Here is an 18,873-nt window from a genome sequence, read left to right as displayed (position 1 = left end):
CATCCTGTGGACTGTGTAACATTCTTTCTTTTTAGTTCTTATCCTGTGGATTTGGAGTAGATACGTGAAAAAGAGAGGTGGCTTCCTGTCAGTTTGGCATTATTCATATGATCCAACTGCAGAGAAGTTACTGCAACACTTGGCATCTTCAAGGATCTGCAGTTGTTGCACCTCTTATTTGGCTTCTTGTTTACCAGTAATTTTAACATTGTGGTAAAGGCATGCTTAGCAGTGTGAAAAAAGTGTGTGGTTCAAAAAAGTACACTGGCTTGCTCCCAGAATAAGATGGCAGTGTTTTGGATTGGTCCTCATTAAGATGTTGTGTTAATCCAATCTGTGACCATGAGCAAAGATATTTTGAATGCTTTAGAACTGTTATATCCAGTGCTGTTTTAGTCCACACAAGTTTGGGAATGCCAAAGGAACGAATAATGCAATTTGCTGTCCATCGACATTTTTACTGAGGGCTTCAATTCCTGGGAGCAATGCTAGTGATTGTTTGCTTTGGTGATAATGAAGCTTCCGTATTCTACAGCTTTATCAAGTTGCCTTGTTGTCTGCATTTTTTTCAGTGTCTATAGTTATTTTTTTTTCCTGTGTATGTGAAGATGTTGAATCTGTATTAACATTAGTCAGATAATCCCAGAAGAAAGAAGTGGTAGCTAGGAGACATACCATTATATATATATAAATGTTTGTGGCATGGCTCCCTCACTGTTTAACAATATGATCTGCCAAAATTCATGAGAGTAAAAAATAAAAGAGCATCTATTATTCATGATCAAAATTAATTTGAAGGCGCTGTCTGCTACATTGCAACAGATCTTATCAAGGACTAAAAGGCACAGCCTAAAGACCAACAATCAACTTTTAAAAGTAAAAAAAAAACTTTGATCACTTTATTGAAACTTATCCCATATCTCCTAAATTAAATATATCTATTGCAATATGATGGTGAATAATATATATATTGTTGTGATCGTAATTGCATGGGGAATGGTACAGCACATCTAATCATGGAATTATTTGTAGGGGGGCGGCATTTTGGTCACTCATTCCATCAAAACATTGATCTTTGTCCTATATAGGAGCTCAGGATATTATGCTTATAGGGAATAATATATATTTCTTGATGAACTTTATAAGCTTAGACATGCAACATATATGGGCTTACATAATGGTTCAGCACTGCTGATTTTTAATGACATCTCTGTTCCCACTACATCTTGATAAAGCCCAAGGTAGCTTATATGTGACTTCTAGGAGGCTTCTCTTCTGTTCCTGCAGTACAAGTTCAACAGATATTTGTGGATTCATTTTGGTTGTATTTGCCAGAAGTGGATTTACTGAATCCACAACTCATTTCAAAATGAGGGTGTTCTGGTGCATTCATCATAGTACCAGATTGAATAAAGTTTGCTTTCAAGCACATGTTCTATTGCCCATTAGTGTCCTCTCCCATAATAGCCATATTCAAGTGTTAGATTGCTCTCATAAAAGTCTGGTTCAAGCCATATTCAAGTGTTAGATTGCTCACATACAAACTCATCTCCAAGTTTTCCATCCTCTCAGTTTCTAAATGGCCCACACTGAGCAGAGGAGCTAAGCTGCCATTTGCTTTACTGTAAATGGAAAACACAGTGCAATCATAACTCTAATGATATAATACTTCTGATTGTGTGGACACTTCTAATATTGCTCAAGTAAGTACACATGGAAGTTTCACTAGTTCTGAGGATCCCTTTGCTAAAAGCTGACAATAGGGGAAAAGATTGCTTGCTGGTGGCATCCTATTGATAAGACCTACAAGAAATTTGCCTCCTGCCTCCCTCCCTTCTGGGACTACTGCTCAGTCCAGGGCAAATGCTAAAATATTTAGTAAACCAAAATACATTAAACTGAGATTATTAAACAATAGATAGAACTTAAAATAATTTGGAAAACAAGCACTTCATTATCCTGCATGCCTCAGAGCCACATCTTGAAAATTCAGTGGCAGTCCAATAGTGATGAAAAAAACTTTTCTCATCAAGAGGGCAACACATAGTTGTGGAAGTAGAAATAACTGTTGCACATCTTATAACACATTAATGATTCCAATAGTTTTCTTTCTACTACATAAGAATAAACGTACACCACACTTTCCATATTCACCCATCCTGTAGTACACCATGGGATTATTCTTTACAGCAGCATAAATAAAAGAAGAGTACATTTCTGTGCAGAATCACAACTCAGGCTATGAAAAACACCAAGAAGTCTGCACCAATGTTTGTTGCTGTTATTCGTCCTGACAGGTTCCCTTGAATCTTTATCTCATTAGAGAAATAAAGGGCAATACATATTGTTTCCATCTCTTTAAGTAACCTAAAGATAACAATGCCTTACAAGGTATTCCTGCTTTGCAAACTTTAGGGCCTAAATACTATGACTAGCAGGTTGGACTATAGTCTGCACTGATTAGCATTCTGCAACATATTTGAAAGTAACCCTACACAGAGCACATTATAATAGCCCTGAAAGATATTCAGACACAAATAGTTGTGTCAATGTTTGCCTTAGTAAACCATACTTTCCCAGGAATTTCCAGACTTGGCAAACTGAGAAAAGTCAACTCAAACATGACTTAAAGGATGTGTTATAGCAAACACCACTGAAAGCCTGTGTGATCCACCTGACAATATCTGGTTTTATACATCAGCATTTCACACATGACCTGTCAGTGTAGAGTGAAAATATCAAAATCTGATTTTCTTGACTTTAACCACAGATTTTATTATTTAGCATTCAGGCTTCTTCAACTTTTACAGGACTTTTAAAAATACCTTATCCAACCTCCACAAAAGTTTATTGAATACAGCTGAAACAATAGTCATCTTTGACACACTGCGACAAAGGCTAGTTGATGTATCAGCCTTTTTTCTGAATTTACTAGTGTCATTTTAAAAAGATCTTGGGTCATGTTTTGAGAATGATAGAAAGAAAGCATTCAAGTAATTACAAAAATGTCACTTTCTGAGGAAATTCTCTTTCCTCTGGATATTTCCCACTTTTGTTTCAAATTCCTTGGATGTTTCTCCTTAAAAGAAATTTCAAAAATTGCCTTTTTTGGAAATATTTTTATTAAATGAAATGAAAAAATCCTGAAAAGTCTGGATTTTTTTCACCAGTTCCTTAAGGATATGTAGGGGTTGCGAGAGGAGGAAGACATTCCCAGCCCAAATTAAATGACCACTTAAACTTGTGTGTTCTGTGTGGATCCCATGCAGAGATGAGATTTAGTGTCTTTTATAGAAAGTCTTTCACTTTTTTGCCTTAGGAAGAACTTCTAGATTTGAAATTTGCTTCAGGTGAAATATAGTGGCAACTCTGATTCCACTCAATTGCTCAGTAAGAAGTAAACCTTGTTTTCCCTTCCAGGGTTTTGGCCAATTAATGTTAAGTTACTGATATGATTGACAAGTAACTGAAGTAAAGTTGTCATGTTTTGGTTTCCTCTTTTGCATGTATTGATCTTTGAAAAGATGTGGACAGATTTATATGCTTCTGTCCCTTGTCAATTATAACAGTCATTTTGCTTTTCCTAGATACAGTTACTAGTTATATTTATTGCAGTAAACCTGAAACCAGTTTCCGCTCACCAGTGGAGCTTCTAGCCACATAATTGATTGTGAAATTTGTTTACAGTATTCCAAACAAACATTATAGTAGTAGATGATGGCAGCAGAGTAATGTAAGAGGTTTTAATTGCTATGGGAGGATAATGCTAGGAAGCTATACCTTACATTGTTTGTGCCATGTGTTCATACGTATTGTGCTTTAATTGTCTCATCCCTTAAAATATGTTTTCTGCTAAGTCCAAATCAATTCCAGCTGCTGGCAGTGTTTGTCACCTACAAGTATTGCATGGATGTTAACTCTCCTCTGACTTAACAAAAATGAAGTGACAGAATAGCACTTTCTTTAGAAGCTGTATTAAACTACTTGGAAAATTGTGACACTTTACCACAAGAAAGGGATAGGATCCAAAACAGTTTAGATGATCAATTTGGAGGGGAATAATTTGAGTTGACAGAATAGCATCTGTTAAGTTTCACAGAGCTGCATAAAAGAAGGAAAAAGTTATTGGAGAAAACAGGCTATTCTAGGAACACAAAAGCCCCACTATAGTAATTAACAAGTACTGTCTCATCCGCTGGCTTGTTTTTTTCCCCTTCAGCAATAAAACATTTCCCCAGTACTTCACAGAAAAAAACAAACCTTTCTTATGTTTGAAGTTGATTAGCACAACATAGTGCTGTTGCTTGCTCCTTCTATTTATGCAAAAAAAAAAAAATAATGCTTAGGGTACACCTTCATCCTAATACATTCCTAGAAAGTTCTACACTAAGAATAGAAAGCCTGACTTGGGGCAAAAGCAGTAAGGCTGTTCATGAAATTCCTAGGGTCATCAGAAAACTAGCTCACAACCCCATGATAAGTCGTCCACCCATTACAGTTATTAATACACTAACTCCTCCCTCTCTTTAATACATTTCCTCTATATCTGCTGTAATGAGTAATTCCTACAAGATATTGTGCATAGGAAATACATATACCTTTTATGAATTGGCAACTTCATATGGGTATTTTCAACTGCCTAGTAATGTGGTTGTATTTGTCCAGCTGTGGTCCAGAAAAATGTATTCCTTCTTGAGATGTCAAATCTGGTGTTCAAATTGAGATATAATTTAACATTGGCTCTGAGATACAACTATTTTACCAAATGTATACATTCAACCTTCACAACATAATAAGTTGACCTTTTGGTAAATAGCTGTCTATCTTAACCATACATCTTTAAGCCTTGTGTAGTTCCATCACTGGATCCAGATCCCTTGGACCTAGCATTTTTGGGGGTACTAATCACCAGAAGTCAACAACATTACATTGTGATAGTCATGCTTCATATTTACAAAGGCCAGTTCACATAATGGAATCAATTTTTAAAAACCCACCCCACCTTCAAATTTAGAGAATTTTATTTTTCAGGAAGAATGAAAAATCTTTTTTCATCCATTGCAAAGAGGCTTTGGGGTAGAGGAATTATTAACTATCACACTGGTTGTTGTTTTTTTACATTTTCTCCAGCAATAGTAATGGTTGTCTTGTACCATTCCCCTTGAGTATATATGTGTATTGTACTGTACATAATATGCTAGAGATATAGGGGTCCCATTAATATTACCTTGTTTTACTATAAATTTTAAAATACTTTAAAAGAGAACTTCTCCAAGAGTTTCCTTGGAATTTTTTTTGGTAGAATGTTGGTTTGTTTTTTTGTATGTGTATAATTTAAATTATACACCCACTAAAATGAGAAGTGGGAGCAAGTAATATTTCCCATTGCCTCTGCCAGTGTTTTTTTTTAAAATTTGGATCATTGTTTAGATGTCAAATAATGGGGCCCCTATAACAGAACAAAGAAAATTTGTCTGTTTAATTTTAAACACTGAAAAGTACCATGAACTCATTGCATTATCTTCTTGGTTTTTGTTTGTTTGTTGTTTTGTTTCATTTTACCGGACAGTATATTAATCAATCCTGGAAATCATGTGAAGATTCAAGAGGGCACTTTAGGATTCTTCATTGCAAGTGATGCCAAAGAAGTAAAAAGGTAATGCCGTGTGTTTTATTTTCTAAACATGTTTTACCTGCTAATAGTATTGATTGTGATAATGAATATTGGTGATACCTATACAAGTGAAAAAAAGTGTGCTGCCTTGTGTTTTCCTGATCTGTATCAACCATGTTAATGCCACATACACCCTTGTTAAATCAAAGTGAGAGCGACATTATTAGATACACGTTTCCTCTGTGTGACTTGACTTCAGTGTTAAAAGGTGATCTTGCAATGATCATGTTTATTATACTTTGCATTATTTCTGGCCACATGACAATGCAAATCCATCCCCACCCCATCCATACAAAAATCCAAATATATGTATCTCTACAAGCCATTATCTACATGAACACACCTTTAAAAATAAAGGTGATTATAAAACAACAACACTTTATTTGTATTCCACCCTATCTCTCCGAGGGGACTCAGGGTGGATTCCAGCATACACAAACAAAGGCAAACATTCAATGTCTAGAAACAACAAAACTTGCCTTTATATGCCAGAAAGAAATGTAAATGGGTAGTGTTTCATGGTGGGAAGAATCAGGTCACCTCTCATTTGTGGCACCCTATTGTCCTTCCAGCAGTAAGCTAAAATTATTTCATTCAAGCAGACTTTCAAAGAACCAGAGGGTGCTGTGGGGTTTAAAAACAGTTTTAAGTGTTTTAGAGGATTTTGATAGATTTTTTAAATTTTAATTTTAATATTTTTATGTTTTGGATTTTAAATTGCATTTTCAATGTTTTGAGCCACTTTGTGTCTCACTCTAGAGACAAAAGCAGAATACAAATTATAATTTATTACAAGAACATGGCATCACAGCACACATGCATATAGTAGTAGTAGTAGTAGTAGTAGTAATAACAACAACAATAATAATAATTTAATTGGCTAAGGGCAATCTAATAATCATGGCCAGACATTCTTTCTCTTCTGGGATAGTAGAACTTGTGAATGTTTTTATTCCCCTAACTCTGAAAATATTGTGCAGTTATCATAATACCCTCCTGATTGTAATTATATGTCTAACCTCAGAGGTCATGGGCATCTAGAATAGTTCTAGACAAGGGAAAGTCTTAATTTTTAGAAAGCCATTTAGTCAAAGTCTGAGAAATTCTAACATAATTATAATATTATAAAAACAAAATCATAACATATTTATAAATGGCAGTAGCTTGGATCAAACGATTGGCACTGTGCAGGTAGGTGATTGCCCATTCTCTACTATTCCCTTTCTAGAAACCCCGTGGCCCCTTTGATCTTCTATAACTATTTTTTTGAATGGGTCAGAGATGAGCTTTAGAAAAGGAGAAGTGGGTGGGCTCTTTCAAGGTAAACAGAAACACCTTTCACACTCACAGAGATCTTTGAATCCAAGCCAATGTTTGGAAAGCACCAGAGTTGCCTAGGCATCATAAGTGCAAGAATAATTGCTATTGTCCTGCATTTGTTTCATGACAGCATCTGAATTTCTCCAAAAGATTAAGCTGTGTGAAACTAAGTGGAACAAATAGCCTTATATATCTTCAGCTGTTTTTAGAAATGATTTTTAAAAATCAGGGGACTTTGAGCCAGAAATTCCCCTGCCAAGAACAGCATTTTCATCTCTTGTGTGTTTGGATAATAAAGTCACTTTGGATGCTCCTTTCCAAGATGAAAGCTGGATGATGTGATCCACCATGTCATATTTATTAACCATTCTCCCAATTATTTTCAAGTTAAATTTATTAAAAGAAACACGAACTTGAATCACCCAGCCTTGTGTTTGAAATTAATTGTCTTGTAGCAAACATTTCCTTCTTTAAATGTCTAAACCTTTCAAAAGATTAAAGGAAATTAGTGCTGGCATGTTTCATTAATTTGGCACTTGTAGCAAGGAGGAAATGTGGGACTAATTTCATTTGTATGGATTAAGAAATGTGTCAGTTTTTCCATTCTCCGTTGCTCTCTAGGGCATTTTTTTACTGCAAGGCCTGTCACGATGACATCACAGATCCCAAAAGGATAAAAAAATGTGGCTGCAAACGACGTAAGTAATCCCCCCTCCCCCTTTCCTGCCTTCTTATTCTATGGGAACTGTTAAGCCTTAAAGGATCCCTTTAAATACAATTCTACATTTTCAATAGTCATGGAGGAAACCTAGGAAATCTATCCATACATACACAATTAATAAAAGTCTCTGATATTTCCAGTTTGCAATTAGGTTTAAAATTGAAAAACACATCATTTGGTAACACCGGAATTATCGTTAGAACCTCTATGGCCCCAAGTTAACAAAATTTAGATAATTATAAAATTACGTACATGTTTCATAATTATTATATATCTATGGTTAATGTTTTCTTCTCTTCCTCTCCCACTACCTTAAATTAAAATTTCAGTAGTCAAATACGCCCATTATTTTATTTTTTTTAAGCCCCAATTTCACCACTCTACTGAAATCTATCAGGTTTCTAGTGTCAGAAGTAGAATTTACGTTATATCTTGTAGTAAGATGGAGTAGCTAATAAGGTCCTGACAACATTTGGATAACTTAGTTTTGGAAAATTCTGAGCATTATACTATAGTCCCAAAAGTAGCATTTTTAAAGCTCTCAGTAATTGGAGACATGCAGGCTTTGCTCTGCTCTTTCTAGATAGATAGAATTTCTTCTTCTTCTTGAGTTTTTCTTGGTACATTGTTCCAGGAGCTACTTTCAATCACTTGTGCAAAAGCTATTCTTCTGCTTCTCTTATCGAAGTTTTATGCACTGAGCAGAGCACTGCTGAGAGGACCTTGTGGTCCCCAAATAGTTATCTCTGTTTCTCTCTCTCAAAACTTAATGGTAGCTTAAATAGTCCTTGAACTTAAAGCTCAGAGATGCTGTTAAGCCTTAAGAAGCAGGGAAGCTACCAAGTCCAGTTACTAGTCCATAACAAAGATACATCTCCAGTCTCAGGTAGAAAAAATCTCCATTCCCTAAAAACCCAGTAAGAGCCCCTCTATTCATTCTTTGAAAACTATTCTGTGGGGATCTTAGCCCCACTTCATCATCAAAATGGATCTCTGTGATCTGAAAGATCTAGAATCGCCAATGGGCAGTTATGAGTTTATTCTCATAGCTATTCCTAGTGTGACCAATTTACCAGCATATAGTGCATTTAACATTCACTTCCAGCACAGTTTTGAGAGCTGTCTGGATGCACCATAATGAGTGAGCTATTAAAAGTCAGCGCACACCGAATTCTGTATACACCATGGAGATCACATACAATTCCTTCCACCAATGGCAGTGGCAAGCAATGGAACCTATGAGAAAAAGGATTATATTTTAATCAAGATTTTCTATACCACTTCTATTTTGATTTTCCCTTTGACATGATGGGAGTAAAAACCTTATCATGTATCAACATCTTGCAAGAGCAGCTTTATGGGCACTTTGTGAGATCTTGGTTTGGTAGGAAAATTTCATTGTAAGATAAGAAATTCTTGCAATGAGTCCCTTGACAGTTATTTGCTTATAGAATATATATCAACATAACAAGCATTCAATCCATTTAAGTGGGCTTCAGAATGTTCCATCATACTCCAGGTTTTATCATGCTCTCCAAAGGGATTAGTGTGAGGTCCAGGTTGTAAAATAAAACAGAATCAATTTGTAATGTTTTCTTCCTGGCCTGTACCACTTAAATGTATACTTAAGAACTGGAGACTGCATATTTGAATATTCCTCAGCAGTTAAACACTAACATTCCACCATAGTTGCCTCCTTAAGGTGCTGTTTCTTTTCTGTGTGCAGAGAGGAGTGTTGAATGCAGAGTGGAAGTCCTTCTCAAAGGTTCAAACTGAAGTGGTATAGTTCAGGAGAAACATTATCATTTTGATTGTTTTGATAATATTGTTCTGTTATATGGAAACCACAGATTTAAAATATCACAGCTATATGCAATAAGTGGTAAGAAGGAATAAGAAAAATAAGCAGGTTTTAGGAAGAAAATATTAAGAGAACTAGAAAATGATTTTTAAAGAAACCTTTAAAAATAAATCTAAAATAAGTCAACAAAGGTCTACACTGACAGCTCTGTGTAAGAAACAGTGCAGCAATTGCAACATCGATTATTCTAACAAACAGATTCTGAAATAAAATTGAGATGGGCAAAGAAGGAAGAAATTTGAACCATGGTGGTTGACATGGAATCCACCAGACTCGTTGAGGAATGTCAAAGGGAGGAAAAGTAATTGTGGCACAACTTAATATTTTCCTATTCAACATTTCTCATTCCCCTTTTTTGTTGGAACAGATAAGCACATTCTACAACTAACTGTACTTCCAACTCTTGCATGTTGGACATTGAAGCATAGGTCTAAAATCCTGACTGCAAGGGGTGGCAAGGAGAAAAGCAATGTGTTTCTTCTCCCCACCTACTGCATCTGCCTTACAAAACTCTCCTATTAGAAACTGTGTTGCAGCGGGTTAGTGGCAGCCAGGGTTAAAATAGGCAAGTTGGCTTAAATCTGAAGCTGGCATTGTAAACTATATGTGATAAAGTGATCTCTCCTTAGTAAGCACCTGTGCCTAATTATGCATAGTCAAATCTCATAGATTTCAATGGATGCAGCTGAAAGCCAGATGTAACTGGGCTGCTACCTGTAATTTGATTAAGGCATTGCCAGCAAACTGTATAATGTTTTAGACTGTTGAGAGCCTCTTGCCCTTTTTGTGTCTCCAGGAGTGATGCAGGATTATTTTTTAAACGTAGTGATATGTAACATTAGGGACCGCTTCACATGGAGCATTTTTGCCCCATTTTACTGCTTTTATGTACAACTTGAACATGACCTGCCATGTGCCATCACACAGTGCATGCCAGGCCATACCCACATTTCTCCCAAAGTGGAGGGGAAGCGCCAAAGGGCACTGTCTCCCCACGGCGGACCTGCCCATACTTTCCACCCCTTTTTGCCTTGTGATGACAGAAAGGGCAGCAGGGCAATGCACATTGCTGCCCTTTCTGCGATCTGATGGGGGAGGGAAAGGATGTCAATGCACCCTTTCCCATCTCCTCTGTGTGATGAGGGGAGGAGGGAGGGTGCATGGGGCACCATGAGCCACCCCACACACCTTCCTTTTCACGGTGCAACATCAGACAATGTGAAGAGGTTGCAAATTAATCAAGATAACTTCAGGGTAATCCACATAAGTTCGACACTGAGGTACTTCCAGAACATTGTTATTATTTTATAAACATATTGCATTCTACAATTGCCCATAAATAAAAAGAAAACTCAACAACATATGAATATGTATAGAGCATATCTGTACAAAAGAAACACTTTGTGCTTTTTGGAGCACTAGTGCAATGATTTTCAAACACCATTGCTAAGGAACCCTTTGCACATCCATAGCTACCTTCTAGGCCTGCGTAACAACGGAAAAATTTGTTTCTAAAATCAATTCGTTTTTTGGGGGTTTTTGCGTTTCGATTTTTAAAAGAATTCCGAAATTTTTCTTTTAAAAAGTTCGATATTTACGAAATGTCGTAAATTAAAAAACAATACGAAACAATTACGAAACAATTATGAAACAATTACGAATCGATTCGTTAATGGCGGACGCGACCGCGCAATACGCTAAAAGACCTCCAAATGGGACAGGGGGAACTTCTGAAGCTTCCCTCTCCCTCTGTTGTTGACTGTTGGTGTGATATTTATAATTTTTTTTCACTGATTAAACAAACAACAACTATAAAACTTGCCCCAGACATGCGGAAATAATAACGAAACGATTTCAAAACGATAACGAAACGAATACAAAACGAATACAAAACAATTATGAAACAAATTTAAAAATTCGTTTCGTTTTTTAGTTGCTCCTGAATGGTTCGTTATCGCTTCGTTATAAAAAAAAATAACGAATTTTTAACGAATTACGAAATTACGAAACGAAACTGCCCAGCCCTACTACCTTCACTATGTATACACTTGCACACTTGTAAGAGGTGGGGGTAAGACTCACGTAGGTCCTCAGACATTGATGGACCATAGCTAGCTACCCATATCATTATGATGTCCAGGGTTTCTGGGGTGGAAATTCTATGATGTTGGGGGAATTGTATGATTCCCACCCACTCTATATAGACTAGGGATCCAGGGCTGCAAAATGCTGACCTGGTGTCATGGCTACATTTTATAAATGAAGAGATTCCAAGAATCCCTTTGTGACTTTGCATCATCAGGGAGAATAAGTATTATTGGACACAGTGTCTGTCTACCAGTACTCATATTCTTACTTGGAAACCTCTCAACAACCCCAGGAATCCTTGAAACCATCAGATTTACTTTAGTCTTCCTGGTAAAACTTTGTCAATCAGCCCTCCAACACCTAAACATAGATCTATCAGCTCAACATTCTCCCTTAATCTAACCTTCTAAGGCTGAACCCAAGGACCTTATCTTCTACATTTCTTACTTCACAAATGATGGTAATAGTTAGAAGCATCTGATAAAAGCTAGATAAATGCTGCATATCAGTACAATCAGAAAAGAAAGAGTCTGATTTAGCGCAGCAAGGTTTAATTGTTCATGGATTACAGACCAAGTGTAGAGAGAAGCATGTCACTAAACACGGGGGAAGCATGCCTATCTTTTCTTGGTACATTCCTTATTCAGTTTGTCAGCTTCAATTTTAATGGCAAACACAGTGGCCCTTCCACTTTCCTGCAATCTGCACACTTTTGTTTTTTGCTTTGATTGCCATAATAAAAATTAGAACTGCTGGATGGAATTTACATATAAGATTAAATGAAGGCAAACAGAACGAACCTGTGCATACAGGTGAATGAAATGTGAAAGAATAATTTCTTTACATGGAGATCTTAATTATTGTGGCATTAATTACATGCTGCTTCCTATGATAGTTGAAAGACATGTTCTTTAATAATGCATCTGAGGTTTCACCTCCCTTCAGATGCTGTCTGAACATTAGCTACAGTATTGTCAGGACCTAAAAGTGAGCCTGACCTACATAGCTATTTGTCCAAACCTGTTAGGCCTAGTATTAATAATTCAGTTCTGCAGCTCCACAAAGCCAGAGATAATTAGAGTAACTGTGCTTTCCTTTCACAGATCTTTTCTCTCTTCTCTGCCTGCCATCTTCCTTGTATAATCTGCATATTTTTATGTTATATTTTTCAAAAGTTCTGCTATGAAAATCCTGTGCTCCAGATTATTGCAGTAACCTTGTAATATATTTTACTTGTGTTCTTCTTGTTTCAATTTAATTGACATTTTCTAGGAAGAAATTCTGGTTTCCCCTTGCTAATATGAATACAGATAATGTATTGTGATCAAGGCTACAGCATTTTGTTCATCAGCCAGACAAATCTATTAAACACCCCTTCGTCTGTTTAAACAGGTTCTCTACATTAGAGAGGTCAATATCCAACTGTTTCATCTTCAAAAGTCAGGCTGAATAATTTCCCATTTTTTTTCTATTCTGCACGGAAAATGAATATTTCTAAGCAATCCTTGTCCATTATTCACAAATCATATTCTGTTATGGAACATTATTCTGTGCAGAAAAGGTTATGTTGGTTTTTTTTACAAGGAATCATTATGTTTCCAGATAGGCACACATTATGTTTTTGTGTGAAATGGCTCATTTTTTTGTGAAAAATAAAAGCAGTCCCACAGAAACTAGTGACTATTTGTGTGTGTGTATGTGCATGCGCATGCAGTATTTTGTGTAATAAATAGCCATTTTTATCATGCGATGCGTGCACCCACCCACACACACAGAGAATCCAATGGGGCATTTTAACCAAAATTTGTATATGTAAACTTAAACTCAATTATTATACAAAGAACATATGTTCATTTCTGTGCAAAATAATTTCCACCCAAAAAACCCCTTTCAAGACAAAAACTTCACATAATTCTTTCTATTCTCCACTTAACCAAGTTTCCTGAGTGTCAGCAGACCCATATTTAACCTAAAAACAAATAACTGTGGATATTATTTCCATTTCTATCCCCAGGCTAATAGTGTTAAATACATTATAATATAAAACTCTTACAAAAACTGTGGGTGCTTAGAAGATAGATCCTCCCTTCTCTCACATACAGGAGGAGATGTGTCCTGATGGCCTGTTCTTTGAAATGTGTTTGCATTATCTAAATATAAAGAAAGCATGGGTTATTGGTTTTTTTCCCTGAAGAACTGTTTTTATCCATATGCAAATATATGCTGATTGACTATGTTGGCTAATAGTGATTGTAAAATGCACATTATAATTGACTAAGATTATGCAACTGGATGATATTTGTCACAGTGACCCTGATACGAAAGTGCAACACTGGATGCTGTGTGTAGTCTTTTCTTCTTCTCCTTTGCTAACCATTTTCCCCTCAGCCATGATTCTTCCTTCCCAAAGGTGGCTCTTGAAACCATGAGGTACAGATTATGTGTACACTGATATGCTTGAAGGATATTGCATTGATCTGTGATAATTTACAATGTTTTGATTTATTTTTTCCTCTTGCTGCCTTGGAACACGCCCCCTACTATATTTTAACTACAAACTGATAGTGATATATTGTGAGTAAAAACGGGTTCCCTGTAGCCCAGAGTGCAATCCAACCTGTCTTTCTTCCAGTAGAGAGTATTCATTTGTTCAGTATTCTAATTCTTTTATGTTGCATGTAGCAGTGGTGTCTCACACCTACACCTTTCTCATTCTTTATGCCCACGTGGGTCAGGGTGATGTTGAAGAAAATACAGCAGTCTTTCAGCTTGTTTTCCTCTGGCCTTTTCTGTCTCCCCACCTCCACTTCCAACCAACTGTACTTTTTCCTAGTTGCAAATCAAATGTATGTTTCATCTATAAACCTTCAAACATTTCTAATGTCCTGTTATTAGGGAATAGCTGGGAAAAATTGCAACCTATGTTTCTTATTCAGTCATTTAAACAAAATTTGTTACTGAACATGTCTTCAAAATGTTATACTTGGAGCATGTCTATATCATCAAATTTATTTAACAGTAATTTTCTCTTGTCTAGGGAACCCCAAGCATTTCAGCGCTAAGCAGGGTTAAGAAATCTCTAAGAGATTCTCAGCCATTATAAATTTGTATTGTAGGTATATTATTAGCCCCTTCTGTTATGCAGATCAGCACAATGTACAAGGGTGACATGTCATTGTTTGTGACATCAATCAGATTCCTAGGTTTAACTAGAGTATATCTACTAAATCATTTTAAGTCCATTTTTTAATGAAAGTTGAGGTAATACATTGTGTCTACTCCAGTCGGAACTATTTTTGGGACTATATATGTCCCACAGATATAGGGGAATGGTAAGTGTCCGCTTGGCTTGGAGAATGTTAAATGTCTTAATCAGATGGGCAGAAGTTGTATTACTTTGTTTACACAGATACCAATCTTATGATAGGAAGCTTCACAGTAAAATACTGCTCAGATGACTGGGATATTTTAGTGTTCCTCAAGACTCAAAAGGAGCAACTAATAGAAAAGTGTTTCTTCCATGATTATGATACCACAGTGGAACCTAATCTAGATATAATACTTCCACATATTACTTCCACATAATACTTCCACATAACTGGACTGATTTGGACTGATTGGGTCCAAATCAGTCCAGTTGGTCAATTGTCGTGTTTTAGTTACCTGTGGGAACTCATGGGGCTTGGAGCAGCAAGACAGGACTGGTGATACAACAGTGAGGAGTGATCCTGTTGAGCAGCTTGCTCCAAACTAAACTAAAACCTCCGTATGCTTCCATTCAGGACCTCCCTCTCAGGCTCCATATAATGGAATTGCATTATATTGTCTGTGTAGACTCATGTAATTCAGTTCAAAGCCATTAAATTGCATTATATGTGTCTACACTGATACACGGTTCCAAACTGCATTGTATCCCAGTGTAGATGAGCCCCCAGAGAGACTCCATTCCGTATTTGTTAAGTGGAAAGCTTTAAGGAATAGGATTTTGGCTGTAAGATTTTCTCTTTTTCATCTTTCACAAGAACTTACAGAGCTCCACAGATTGTGGAGCATTTGAAGGTCTATGTTGCTAAGGCTATACCCAGGATCCATTATGAATTGTCTAGTTTGAGGGTCTCTAGCATCTTTGGCATAAAACCTCCCAAATCTTGAACCTGGACTTGCAATAGTTAGGCAGTGTGCTTTCTTCACTGACACTACTGGGTATCTAGCTTCAGTATCTAGGAGTGCATCTACACTGTAGAATAAATGCAGTTTGACACTACTTTAAGTGCTATGTATTGCTGAGATGGAATCATCGGAGGCATAATCTTACAAAGTTTTTAGTCTCAACCAAAGTGTCTGCTACCTCACTAAACTGCATGACTACATATTATTTCACCAAGGCAGTGAAAGTGGTACCAAACCATATTTAATCTACAGTATAGATGCACCTTAGATCACTGCCTAGAATCTAAGGTCATGAGAGAGGGGTTTTTTTGTAAAAAAAAAGTCATGATTGATGCATATCATCATGACTAAGAAGCAGTGGGGACTGCTGATATGCAATCTCAGATAGCGCAACTATTTCCACAATAGTTTTTGTGCTAGCGTTACACTCCAACGGAGTGTGGCCTCCTTTCATCTTAACAAACATTTTAAACAGGGATATATATTAAAATTATTTTGCTTAAACAAAATTTCTGTACTATGACATTTCCTGGGACTTCTCCTAGTTGGTCTTAATTTGTAACCAATTATATGTTTAACAATTAGTGGCTGCTAATCCTAGATTTCTGATTGAGTTGACCATATGAAATAATTTTTCGAAATGTATATAATATACAGAATATTCTGGATATTCTAAATTTTAAAACAACCTTAGTTAAAGCGGTATCCTTTTGGAATACAATTTAAAAACAACAATTTAAGACCAGACTCTACCTTTCTGTAAATGCATCATTGCATTTGGGTATGTTTGCGTGCTTTTAAAATAGTCCTTTGGGGAAGGAGGTACATTTTAACTGAAATCAGAGCTGAAATGGAAGGGAATCAATCCTTTTCCCCTTACTGTAATCGTAATGAAATCCCCTCTACTAGATGACCAAACTACTATTGGTATCTGGTACCTTTATTCACTTCCATCCCATGCCAAATAGTAGCCAAATAGGTCTGTGGTGTAGGGGCAAAGTGTCTACATGCCAATTCAAATGCAAATCAGGGCCTTTTCTGTGTTTTCATTGAAATACATACATAAATGCATGCAAAGACACAGTTTAATGTAACATGTAGATTATCCTAAAGAATTTCTAACTGCAGCAGATTTAAAGGAAAATAGGGGCTTTAAAAACTTATTCCTAGAAATAATGAAGTGATGATGATTCATACAAAGTTTAATATAAAGCTGTTGGAATGAACCATAGGAAATTAGATTTGCCAAATATTTCAATCATTTTACATTTTTCAGTCTCATTGTTAGTTGGAAACCTGAGGCATTGCCATGTGTTCACTTCAGATTTATGAATGATAATTGGATAATTTCCATAATAAAAATATCTATCCAAATTTGTGTGGCTCATTGTAGAAAGGAATCATATCTCCTAGGGTTTAGGAAAGAGTTATAGCATGGAAGGTTAAAATTAATGTGTACACACCTCTTAACCTGGGCTCTTTGCATGGCATAGCCTGATCTGCCAGTGAAAGTACATCTGTGGCATTTCTCAAAAGGACATGATCACATGTAATCTTACATATATATTCTCATTCAGTAATCAATTATATTTTAGACTTACCAGCCACGAACAATTCAGAGCTCACACAAGTCAGCCCATCAGTTCAAGGTGATCATCCTTATCTTACACAAAATGCAAAAGGAATTCACTAGTGTGATTGTTTTGGGTTTAATCCTCTCTCTGTTTGTTTATTTATTTATTTACTATATTTATATAACGTCCTGAGCTCACTTTTCAGGACATTGGCCCTCAGTATTTCTCATTATCTGACATATCTTCTCTTATTTGCATGCATGCATGCACACACACATGCACACACAGGAAAGGAATGAGGGAGAATCCATGTAAGAATTGGCAGGTTTTTTTGGGCAGGGGCGGGGAGTAAATCTGAATTCTGTTCTTGGAAATTAGAATTCATTTCCCAAATTCCCAGAGGGGAAAGACATTATTGGCCTTTCTCACTAACTATAGGTAAATAGTTTCATCCCAGAGTGAGAAACTGGACTTACCAGGAAGGTTCATTCTGGGATGGCAGTAGGAGCAATCCACTATGATTGGATAGCTCCCACAAGTGTACCCAGGGAATATCAGAATCCAATGTTTTTTTCAGTTGAGTCATTAAGCCCCTGCCTCCTCCTCCAACAATTTTCTTATCAAGTCTTAACTGACCTAAATTCGCAGAACAACTTTTACTTAACAAGTATTTTTTTGTTATTGTTTCTAGGGAGGGCATGGATTGCTCCTCCTGCCATCCCAGAAAGAACCTGTTGGAGAAGGGGACAGGGACCCAACTGAAAAAGAATAGTGGATTTGGACATTCCTAGAGTGTGTGTGTGTGTTAAACCCAACTGTAGTGGATTGCTCCTCCTTGCCATCTTGAGAATTACTAATGTAACAGTAAAGAACAATTGGATTCAGTGTCTTCAAGTCTTCAAAATTGCAGCTTTTGATATCTGTTTGCGAATCAAGACTTATTCTGAACAAAATGTGTATCTTTTTGTGCAGAATTTTTGTGCAGCAAACATGATTTTTTGTATAGAAAGTACATAACGTTCCTACCGCTGATGGTGTGCGATACTTGTTGCTGGTGTGCTGCCTTGCCACAGTGAAGCAGTCTCCAGCTCTTCAAGGGCAAAGGCCCTCAATAAGCCACCACAGTCCCAGGTCTTACCTGGTGAGATGAGGTTTGGGCACCTTTGTGGACACATACTGTCCTCATCCGTCATTGTAAAATTATATTTTTACACAACACTTCTTAACTGCAAATAATGTTTTTAAAAGCATATGCAATTACAAACAAATATTTTTAAAAGAGAAAAATGGAAGGGGAGAAGTGGCACAGTAAGAGAGCAGTGTTACTCCACTCTCTCAGAAGTGCAGCCTCCCACTGCCAAAGCTTGGCAGTCATGCAGCAGTGCAATGAAGACAGTGATAATGTCTATAAGTAGCTGTTATCCCAGGTCATGGGGGTGCTGTGGGATGGTGACTTCATGCAGTA

The 18,873-nt window shown here is 36.6% G+C and overlaps 1 protein-coding gene across 23 annotated transcripts in view; it reads left to right on the top strand.

The window, feature by feature from the left end:
- The window catches only part of KCNMA1 (potassium calcium-activated channel subfamily M alpha 1), a 571,036-nt gene that overhangs the window by 424,323 nt on the left and 127,840 nt on the right, over positions 1–18,873 (top strand). For 22 of the 23 annotated variants that reach the window (XM_060769087.2, XM_060769090.2, XM_060769088.2 and 19 more), the window contains 2 exons: positions 5,570–5,656; positions 7,616–7,692. In XM_060769087.2, the coding sequence (XP_060625070.1) occupies positions 5,570–5,656; positions 7,616–7,692 (164 nt within the window). Of the gene's footprint in view, positions 1–5,569; positions 5,657–7,615; positions 7,693–14,229; positions 15,246–18,873 lie in introns of those variants that run through there. The other variant, XM_060769110.2, reaches the window with a different exon arrangement.

This window comes from Anolis sagrei, chromosome 3 (genome assembly GCF_037176765.1).
Source record: "Anolis sagrei isolate rAnoSag1 chromosome 3, rAnoSag1.mat, whole genome shotgun sequence".
NCBI lineage: Eukaryota > Metazoa > Chordata > Lepidosauria > Squamata > Dactyloidae > Anolis > Anolis sagrei.
Note: the sequence above shows the minus strand (reverse complement) of the source record. Positions and strands in the feature narration are given on the sequence as shown.